The sequence below is a fragment of the Notolepis coatsorum genome (assembly GCF_963971535.1).
Source record: "Notolepis coatsorum genome assembly, chromosome: 4".
NCBI classification, from domain to species: Eukaryota; Metazoa; Chordata; class Actinopteri; order Aulopiformes; family Paralepididae; genus Notolepis; species Notolepis coatsorum.
Window position 1 is genome coordinate 120,720,150 of NC_140168.1, and position 11,233 is coordinate 120,731,382.

Sequence of the window (11,233 nt, forward strand, 5' to 3'; positions counted from 1 at the left end):
ACTTCCCAAAGGTCAGTGAATACCACAACCACTACACCAGAGGAAGCTCAACAAATCATGTTAAACCCAGATTCGGCTCAAACAAGGGACTAAACACGTTTCGCAATTATGCCACAACAATGTGGAACGCCCTACCCAAAGCTGTAAAGGAATGTGAATCCCTACTCACATTCAAAACCGCTCTTAAAGAGCACCTACGGGAGGCTGCAATTCGAAACTGGCCACCGTAAATGCCCAAAACCCCCACCACCTCCTAATAGACAGTCTCCTCACCACCGCATGTATATATTCCCTCCCCGCCGTATGTATATTTCCCTCCCACCCCCTCCTAATGTACAGTCCCCTCCCCATCATATGTATATACTCTGTCAGGATCTAGGGGTAGGGGTAACAGTACTGTATATTTGAATACCGTTATGTCACAAATGTATCAGTACTAAATACCTATATGTCTCTATGCCATAAATGTCATGTATGTTGTGTATGTCATAAATGTCTATATGAATTGAAAATGGGGGACCCTGATGTAAACAAGACGAAAGTCTTTCTCTGGTCTGCATCCCCTTAACAATTGTATGTATTGAGCCGTACTGTATTGTACCCATTATGCAATCTGTTAAATAAAGTTTTCATTCATTCAGCATGATGTTGAATGTTGATGTTGAATGTTGAATGTTAAACCCAGATTCGGCTCAAACAAGGGACTAAACACGTTTCGCAATTATGCCACATCAATGTGGAACGCCCTACCCAAAGCTGTAAAGGAATGTGAATCACTACCCACTTTCAAAAACACTCTCAAAAAACACCTAAGGGAGACTGCAACTCGAAACTGGCCCCTGTAAATGTCCGAACACAACCCCCGCCAACACCCCCCCCCCCCCCACTCCTACCCCCCCCCCCCCCCCCCCCAACCACCTCCAATGTACAGTCCCACCCCCACCTACCCAATCCAATGTACAGTTTCTACGCCTAATGTATATACTCTTTTCTTTCTGGACTCTTTTTGTATCACAAATACAGTACTGTAATTGCAAATCTGGTATGTCATAAATGTATAGATGTAGCAGTACTGTCTATCTGTATGTCATGTATGTCATATATGTTACGATGAATTGGAAATGGGGGACCCTGGTGGAAACAAGACGAAAGTCTTTCTCTGGTCTGCATCCCCTTAACAATTGTATGTATTGAGCTGTACTGCACTGTACCCATTCTGCAATCTGTTAATAAAGTTTTCATTCATTCATTCACACCTGGAATGACCTACTTCCGGCGCATGAGCGCCTAATATGGTCTGGTCTTAGAGACACACACATTCATTCACGTGACACATCACAACAATACTGGCTGACGTTAGCTTGCTCGAAGAAAAGCGGATTGCAATTTTTCGTCTGATTTGGAACACATTAACAGGTGATTCACGTAACTGATAACTAAACATGTGTGATATGCAATTATCTCAATGCATGTGTGTGTATACGATTATACGCATTTCGGGCTGTTTTGTTCGCTAACGTTACGTTTTGTGAGACAGCTAGCTAACATTAGCTACCAAGCTACGTTTCAGACACTGGCTTCTAGTAACTCGATTAACAGTGAGTTGCATCCGTGGAGTAAAGCAAGTTTACCTAGTTAGGTTAGTTAGCTAACGACGACAACGTCTGTTACGTTAGTTCTTGCGATGAGTTATGCTACGTTTTGACAGATAACGTTAACTGATCTTGACATTATACTAAGCTAAGTTGGCTACCAAACGTTGATCATCGCAGCTAACGTTAATAACTAACTCCATAGAATTAGCAACCCTTGTTTAAAGGTAGAATCTGGAATGTCGACAAACAGCGGCACTGAGATTTGTTGACAGTTGTTGTCTCTGTTGTGTGCATTGGATTTCAGTTTCAGCTATTGTTGGCCACACCTCAGGTTCTGCCAAGAGAGGTCACATTATACTAAGTCATTAAACTCCAACCCACAATCCTGATGAATTGAAAATGGGGGACCCTGATGTAAACAAGACGAAAGTCTTTATCTGGTCTGCATCCCCTTAACAATTGTGTGTATTGAGCTGTACTGTATTGTATTGTACCCATTCTGCAATCTGTTAATAAAGTTTTCAATCAATCAATCAATCACACACCAGACCAAAACTAAAAAGTAAACAAAGCTCAACACCAAGCAGGGCTCTTTTGCTCAGAGGTCGCCTTTGCTTAATTAAAGTAACACCTTTTTTTTGGGAAATAGTTTGCCATCTTCCCAAGAGTTTGACAATAATGTTGATTTCAACTCCATCTCTGTGTGCCCGTTTTGCAGTTGTTGGAAGTTGTATTTCTTCACCTTTGATGGAGCTAGCTCTGCTCCCTACTGCTTCTTGTCCTTGTGCTAAGCAGTGGCTACTAGACACAGAGATGCAACTGATATCAATCTTCTCGTCTGACTCTGGGGAAATTAGTGATGGAGTATTCCCTCAATATATAGCCTATGTTCACTCTTGTTCTCACACATACACACAAATGAATGAGTTAGGAAGTTATCATCTCACTTCATTATGAAAAGCCCCATTGAATTCCCCCCCCCCCCCCCCCTATGGCAGAAATAAAAAATATCCTGCTTACCAGTAATTTTGTCCTGGATAGTGGATACTATGGAGTTTTGTTAATGTTCCAATTTTTAAAAGCCAAATTGCTAACCCTAAATGACTGGTAAAGATATGCCTCCTAAAATGTCTAAACGGAAGTACAGGCTTTCCGGTTTCGACAAAACAATAATTATAGAAACGTGTGAAGTGCACAATATTTCCTCATTTAAGCCACTGCAACGGCTTTGCCTGAAGAATTTACTACATGACCGGGACGTTCTAGCTTGTTTGCCGACAGGATTCAGGAAAAGTTTGGTCCGTTCGGAGGCAGCTTCCAGGGGAAGTGAAGTGCATACACCGGAAATTCTACCCCACAGACACTTTCGGCCGTAGTTATTTACCAGGCTTTATCTCATGGAGATACAACTGGGAACGAGGTTACTAAATGACTGGATGTTGCAGAGAGTACACTGATGCTGGTGTCGTCAGGTGACCTGGTCTGCATTATCAGAGAGAGACATTTATAATAATTTAGAAGGCCTTGTTCACGGGGACCACAGACGAGGGAGCTAAAGTTGTGGTTAAAAGTTTACATACACTTGTAAAGAACATGTATGTCATGGCAGTCTTTTGTTAAAATATGTGTTTAAAAAATAGTTTCCAATAATTTCTCCAACTCTTATATTTCTGAGTGATAGGAGCACATACTTCTTTGTCAGTCTAACCCTTTCACCTGCCTCCGTGCCGTGTCTGGTAGGTTAAACATCAATGCCAGCCACCAGTATTTGGCTGGTGTCTGGTGTTAAATTTCCACCCTGTTTATCATGACTATTCAACCTTTCATCTAATTCCCTTTCTTCCTCTTTCAACCCCTCCCCCCCTCACCTCCCCCAGGTACGCTGGAATTTTCTGACACCCACTCGGACATGTCCTATGTCTTCATCAGCGACTCGTCGCAGACCAGCGTGCCGCTGTTGCAGGCCTGCATTGACGGCGACCTGCCGTTCGCCAAGCGGCTCCTGGAGACGGGATGCGACCCCAACATCCGGGACAACCGCGGTCGCACCGGGCTGCACCTGGCCGCCGCGCGCGGGAACGTGGACATATGCCGCTTCCTGCACAAGTTTGGCGCGGATCTGTTGGCGACGGATTACCAAGGGAACACGGCACTGCATCTATGCGGACACGTGGACACGATACAGTTCCTGGTGTCCAACGGACTGAAGATCGACATCTGGTGAGAGAGATGGGAGAAGAGAGGGGATGGGTTGATGTGCGTGGCAGGCAGGGGGCGTACAGTGGGAACACACTGCCAGCGGAAGAGCCGCGAACAGCAGCCAGTTTCCTATCGGCGTCCTTGTTAACAGATTAGACTGTTCAGACTAGGTTTGCCATGGCAGTCATTGATACCAGTGTTACTTGGTGTTCAGGCATCCACGGAGTACATTACTTGCCCACCGCCCCCACCGGTGTGTAAAAAAGTATATATATAAAAAATAAACCCCTTTTTTAGTTCATTTTCACTTATCAGTGCCCACATTCAAATAAGTAAAGGCACATTTGTAAAATACTGTGACGGAGCTGGCAGCACAAACACACACACACTACTGTGTGGTTGCTCCAACACTGACAGAGAGCAGCGCACACACACACACACATATACACACAACACATTCCCTGCGCTAATAAGGCCAAGGTTGCTAAACATGATATCAAGTGTGTAAATCAGAACAATGCAGACAGCAGGAGAGAAAGAAGGCTCTAGAGATGACACGTTAAAAAAAGAAAACACACAAACTACAAACATTTTGCAACATTTTGGTTTGTCAGTGTTTCTTAGGTTTCCCGGTACAGTAAATGTAATCGTTGCATTCCGTACAGCAGTTGTTGACCGCTGTGTCTGCTGCTGTGCTCCTGTGACAGTAACCACAACGGATCCACCCCCCTGGTCCTGGCCAAGAGGCGCGGCGTCAACAAGGACGCCATCCGTCTGCTGGAGGGGCTGGAGGAGCAGGAGGTGAAGGGCTTCAACAGAGGAGCACACTCCAAACTGGAGACCATGCAGCTGGCAGAGAGTGAGAGGTAAGGAGGGAGGGAGAGGTAAGGATGGTTGGATGGAGAGGTATGGATGGATGGATGGAGGGGTAATAATGGATGGATGGAGAGGTGAGGATGGATGTAGAGGTATGGATGGATGGAGAGGTATAGAGGGATGGAGAGGTAAGGATGGATGGAGAGGTATGGATGGATGGAGATTGGAGAGGAAAGGATGGATGGAGAGGTAAAGGCCTCTACATCCTACAGCAACTTCAAAGCAACTTCAACACAACATCAGCGCGATTTCAACGCGGTTGTTGCATAGGGTCTTGTAGACTGTGTTGCGAGGACGTTGCGTACATGTCCCCAGAATCTAATCTGAACAACCGTTGCGTTGATATTGCATAGCAGTGATTGGTTGGTAGTGAATGGGGGCGGGGCTATCATAGAATAATATTGGTCCCGCAGCGAGGAATACTATCCTCCATTGTTGTAGCCAGCCAGCGTTGATGCTAAATAATTAGCGTCACATAGCTGGCCTTTTTCTGAAAACCCAAGCACATATTGTTCCATAGCATACGCCTTCAGTTGATCATGACAAATCCCCTCTTACCTTGACGATTAAAAAGCCTCCATAATTTAGTAAATAAAGCTGTAGCCAGCCAGCTAGCATTGGTGCTATTCAAAATGCTATCCACATTAGCTACATAGCTAATAGGGGTGGGAATCACCAGTTTCATCACGATACGATACGATATCGATTCTTTGGACAACGATACGATATTTGCCGATATCACAAAGTCTGCCACGATACGATACGATTCAATTCAGGTGCCTGCGATCGATATGAGGCGATATTATGTGCCCATTTAACACAATCAGTCACATTTAGATCAACTAAAAAAAGGCTACGGAAATATCAATTGATGTATTTATTTTTGAGCTCTTCCAGACATTTAAATGAAAAACAATCTATTGTTTTTAATACAAATAGACCTCCTGTTCACTTTTGTTTTTATATATTGAGCTTTAACACACACACAGACAGACACACACAGACACACACAGACACACACACACACACACACACAGTCCCCCACAGCCCCCACCCCTCCTCCTTCCAAGTCCCCTCTCTCCTCTCCTGTTCTCTCTCACGGTTAGCTGCTTAGCTTTTAAGCAGCCAACGCGACGTTCATTTAGATATTTAATGCGACGTTGGCATAAACGAATGGCGACGATGCAACGCCTGTTATATGCATTTGACCCGTTGCGGGGAAAAAACTGCACAGACTTATATCGGCTCGCAAAATAGACGCTCTGAGTCAGGGCTGTACGTTAACTTTTTTTGCACATAGCACTGGTGCTACAGAGGTTGATAGTTTTGTAGCACAGGCCAAAATCTTGTAGCACGAGTATAAAACGTCTCTAAAATCTCTAAAAACAACCACAAGTAGTGCAGTTCATTACTTAAATAGGTATGTGACTGGCAAGGGACATGAATCTTGCATACAGGGCACACAAAATCCAAACTTTAACAAGAAATGCTTTTAGACAAATTCTTTCTTTATTTGCCCATAATGTAAAACAAAAAGAACAAGGACATAACCATATAACCGATATGAAGCAGTCCGAGACCAGGCAGCGCTGGTGTGGACTCAGATTACAGGGAAAGCTAGAAACCAACCTAGAAACACCTAGAGACCAACATAACAAATAGATATAATGCATACAAACACCTGTACATATTTGTGGAACCAAATAAATAAATGTATTATTATTATTATTATTATTATTATTATTATTATTATTATTATTATTATTATAATTATTCGTGTGTGTGTGTGTGCGTGCGTGTGTGTGTGTGTGTGCACTGCACACGTGTCACAGTTCCAGCATCATGTCTGCTGGCCACTTTTTCAGATCCACACACACACACACACACACACACACATGAATGAATGAATGAAAACTTTATTTAACAGATTGCAGAATGGGTACAATACAGTACGGCTCAATACATACAATTGTTAAGGGGATGCAGACCTGAGAAAGACGTTTGTCTTGTTTCCATCAGGGTCCCCCACACACACACACACACACACACACTATTGCATTAATCAGAACTAAGTACAAGGAACTCTGCATGAATGAAAAGGGCTTTATAAATAAAATGAATTATTATTATTATTACCTTATTTGCATATTGTCTCGTTATTAGATAGATAGATAGATTGATTGATAGATAATTAATACTTTGTTGATCCCGGAGGGGAATTTAAGTAGCCATACGATGGAGTTCTTTTTACAGAGTAAAATTAGCGGCTTAAATTTAGTGAACAGCATTTCTTCCTTGGCGATGCAATATGCCACATTCATCTTAAACTTTACCTCACGGAGATCAGCATCATCCGCTCTGGTCGTCTGTTTACTCAGCGAGTGCAAGAGGGTGCCGGCCCGCGCTCAGGAGTTTGTTTAGCGTTGAAGGCATCCCGGGCAAGAATGTGTCGATGGGACGTATTGTGTTTATTAATGTTATCCCTTTTTAGGATATTGTTACCCGCGAGTCAAGGGATTCTCTGATCGGATCTTTTCCGGAGTCTCCCGGCACCAGTGACAGAATAATAATAGCTGTGCTTCCTCATTAAAAAATATCCACGGAAAATCATTTTCCCACTCTGCGTTATATCTGTACATCTTGTTAATCTTCTCCTTTTGTCTAGTTTCTATTAACGGTGGTCCCTCTCGGGCTCGTTTGGGGTTTTGATCTTGTACTTCTTTTGTTGGATTTAATACCTTAAAAAAGCGCTTCATCTTGTCGAAGTCACCCAGTCAGTGTACATTGAGCTCGCAACTTAGTCGCGGGGATATTGTTCGCTAGGGATTATGGGATTTGGTGTTTGATTATGGACTCTACGCGAGACGGGACATTGTTTTTAATCGCACGAGACTACAAGTACCAAGTGGATAGCGTGGCGCTGTGGTCCATTCAATTTACCGTCACACTTTATTTTTTTTTGCTTGCTCCACGGGCCATCGCACCAGTGCTACTGAAGTCAATTCATTCATCGCACAGACTGACGTCAGTGTCGCACGTGCGACATATATGTCGCAATGTACAGGCCTGCTCTGAGTGCTTTACAGCAGACGCAAACACTGCTGTAATGTCTACACGGAGTTTCACAATACTGGGCGCCGGCGGATATGACTTGCAGGGATTTTCAAAATAAGAGTATCGCAATATGAATCGATCTTTTTACGTTGCGTCGATCCTATTTGATTATTGATAATAGATCGATATATCGATCTGGATCGATGTATTGTCCCACCCCTAATAGCTAACCAACTAAATACAATGGTATCCTGAGGTAACGTTAAATACAACGTTTGCTAGTCGAAATGACTGGACACACACAGGGACACGTTAAACATCAATCAATTAATTTATTCCAACAGGTAGTTTGAGGTCTTTCTCTCTTCTCCATTGGAAACTAATGACGTTACGGTAACGTTAGCTCGAAAAGCACAGAAACGGGCGACAGAAGTTAAGCTGCTAGCAACAGACACTATAACACTTCCAAAATAAGAGGTAAGGATGGGTGGAGAGTGTTGGATGGATGGCAACTTGGTTTTCAGTCTCGATTTAAAGATTTCAGGGACGAGGCAAACGTGTATGGATGATGTGAGGGATGAGGGCAAAGGTGTATGGGATGCTGCTAAGCCATTTACACGTGTTGTTTATTCAACATACAACCTTTTTTAAAGTGTTAAAAAACACCAGGAAGACCAGCTGCATGTGCTAATCTGTGCCCCCCTCCCCCCAGTGCGATGGAGAGCCACTCGTTGTTGAACCCCAACCTGCAGAGCAGCGAGGGGGTGCTGTCCAGCTTCAGGACCACCTGGCAGGAGTTTGTGGAGGACCTGGGCTTCTGGAGGGTCCTCCTGCTGCTGGTGGTCATCGCCCTGCTCTCCCTGGGCATCGCCTACTACGTCAGCGGTGTGCTGCCCTTCTCCGCCAGCCAGCTGGAGCTGGTGCACTGAGGGGAAGCGAGGGAGAGAGAGAGAGAGAGAGAGAGAGAGAGAGGGTAGACCGGAGAGGTGCAGTGCTAGTTTGTGTGGGAGACTGTTGGAGGGTGGTGCTCTGAGATGGGCGGGGAGGAGGAGGGACTCTCTTTTTTTTATGTTTTATGTATGATGTGGAGCAAAGACTGAACTGGGGGAGGCGGGGGCCGGGGGGGTGAAGAGATTCGGAATAATGAGAATTCGAATGGGATTTAGGGGTAGATGAACAGGGTATGAGTAAGGTGGAGTTGATTTGGATATTTCTTTTAAAAACAAAAGAAATTATAATCTCCCCCACCACGTTACAAGAAGGAATGTGTTCGGGTGTCATGAATGGTGTTGCTTGCCAGTCGTCACTTGCGTTCTATCACCGGGTGAAGCCGGGTTACAGTGCTGGCTCTGGGTTCCAGACCTTCAGGTGGTGATGCACGCGGTGAAACCCGGGACGGGCAGCAGTGGCACCAGGAGTCGTTTCGTTCCAGGAAACACTCCCGCTTCGTTGCCCCCAGCCGGGAGCGCTGCCCGTCTACATTGTGTGCACGGGGGGGGGGAAAGAAGTGCGCCCAGTGTATCATCACCTTTTTAAAGTCTGTAGCCAAGGCCTCTCTCTCTCTCTCTCTCTCTCTCTCTCTCTCTCTCTCCAAAGGGTGCAGAACACATTTTCATGCACCATTTAGATTTCTTAGATGGTAGTTGCTGTTATTACTAAGCAAGAACATTAGTAACCAGACTATCCCCAAATGATGATGATGATGATGATGGCTATTTGTGGGCAGGTTGCTGGCTTAGTGGCTTGTATAGTATGCTATATTCTGCTTTTTTTTTCTTTTGTAAAGGCACAAACACGCTTACACTTTATCTGTTAACATGTTTATTTTAATTTCTTTTATGTATTAAGCTTCTTTTTTTTCCACAGTTAAAACTGATGATAATGTACTGTACATTTCCTAGATACCAATGTATTGTTTCTTTTTTTATTGCATCTATATTGAGCATAGATGAAGCCATGTCCTTTGGCCATCATGCTGTCATGTAGCAGGTCCCCTTTGAGGAACGGGTCGGACTGTTCAAGGGGCACGTCACTGAACACTTGCACACCTTCATTTAGTTTGACAGATGTTGAGAGTAAATTAGTTTGAATATGGCCACCAGTGATGTCATTGGGGGACATTTAGTGTTAATTACAGTCCAATGAAATGATAAGGTAACATTCTATCAGACTAATTATTACTATTTCTTCATCTACTAACTACACCATGGAGCTGTAATTAACGCAACACAAAGATTCACTGTCCCCCAATGACATCACTGGTGGCCATATTCAAACTCATTTACGCATGTGTGTGAGATTATGTGCAAAATAAATCGGCGTAATCTTTAGGTTTAGTGCCCCCTTAATATACACAAGCATACTACATTTCTGGCATTTGTAATGACATTTGCATCTTTAATTCAGTCTTATTATACTGTTTTGAAACAAAGTATCAGTTAATTACCCTTGGGGGTCATGTCCAGTTTTTTTTTAATTTGATTTCCCTCTTACACATCCTGTTACAAGCTGTATATTGTCGGTGTGTTTTTATATCATGTCCCGTCGTCCCCCCTGTATTCCATTATTTGTCACTGTCTGAGCCTTCGAGACACAATGAAACGGTTCATTGTTTATTTATCACTGTCTTTTTTTTGGTATTCTCTTTCCGTAAAAATATTGTCTGGTTGAAATGTTACACGTTTATTTGTATCCTGTTTGTTTTGTCCCTGCTTCCAACCTGACTTGATTGATCAGCTTCATTGTTGGAACTGACAATGAAGTGAGTGGAGTTGCACGGTGAATGTTATTGGCCGCTTCTTCACCGTCACTAACGGTAGAACAGCACCTGGACTGTGTGCCTTGAGAGAGAAGCAACGGTGACGTTTTAGAGCGTTTTCTTTTGGACATTCACAAGCATGCAGCTATAGCTTTCTTGCATTATGAATCTGTTGTAATCAACATTATACGCACTATGCTTAGAAAGTGGGCTTATGGAAGCTGTTTAACGGTTTGTTATATAGGCATATAACCACATTTACTTGTATATTTTATCGTTTATGAATTTTTATTTATCTGTTTTCACCCCCTTGTAGTTTCTGCACTACTCTTTTGTGTATGTAATCCTGTAGAATAACAGAATTGAGGTTTAATTATAATTTAATGTGGAAAAATGAATAAAATGATGAGTGCAAATGAACTAAATTGAAGTATATCATTAAAGAAGAATCCCAGTATGTTATTTCCACAGCCCAGGAAAGTGAAATCAATATTTGTGAACATGAGCTTCTCTCTCTCTTGAAGCCAGAAACTCCATCTTGGGATGTCATCCGGTATAAAGTCTGGAGCTGCTCCATAGACGGTGAATGGGAGACTGATTTTGTGGAGAAAACGTACCCATAATATACTTGGAGTTGGATCATTCCCCTCTTGTGTTCTCAAATTTCCCAATTAGTTTTCTTTGGAACAGCTCCAGACCTGGGCCCTCATTCATCAATGTGTGCGTAGAACATGTTCTATTTCCACACGTA

The 11,233-nt window shown here is 43.3% G+C and overlaps 1 protein-coding gene across 1 annotated transcript; it reads left to right on the plus strand.

Moving 5' to 3' along the window:
* The first annotated feature begins 1,333 nt into the window (after window positions 1-1,333).
* ankrd46b (ankyrin repeat domain 46b) lies at window positions 1,334-10,901 on the plus strand. Its single transcript, XM_084312651.1, has 4 exons — window positions 1,334-1,416; window positions 3,473-3,815; window positions 4,502-4,660; window positions 8,437-10,901. Exons 2-4 carry the CDS (start codon window positions 3,505-3,507, stop codon window positions 8,651-8,653), a joined length of 687 nt encoding a protein of 228 aa, XP_084168777.1. The 5' UTR covers window positions 1,334-1,416; window positions 3,473-3,504; the 3' UTR covers window positions 8,654-10,901.
* The last annotated feature ends 332 nt before the right edge of the window (window positions 10,902-11,233 follow it).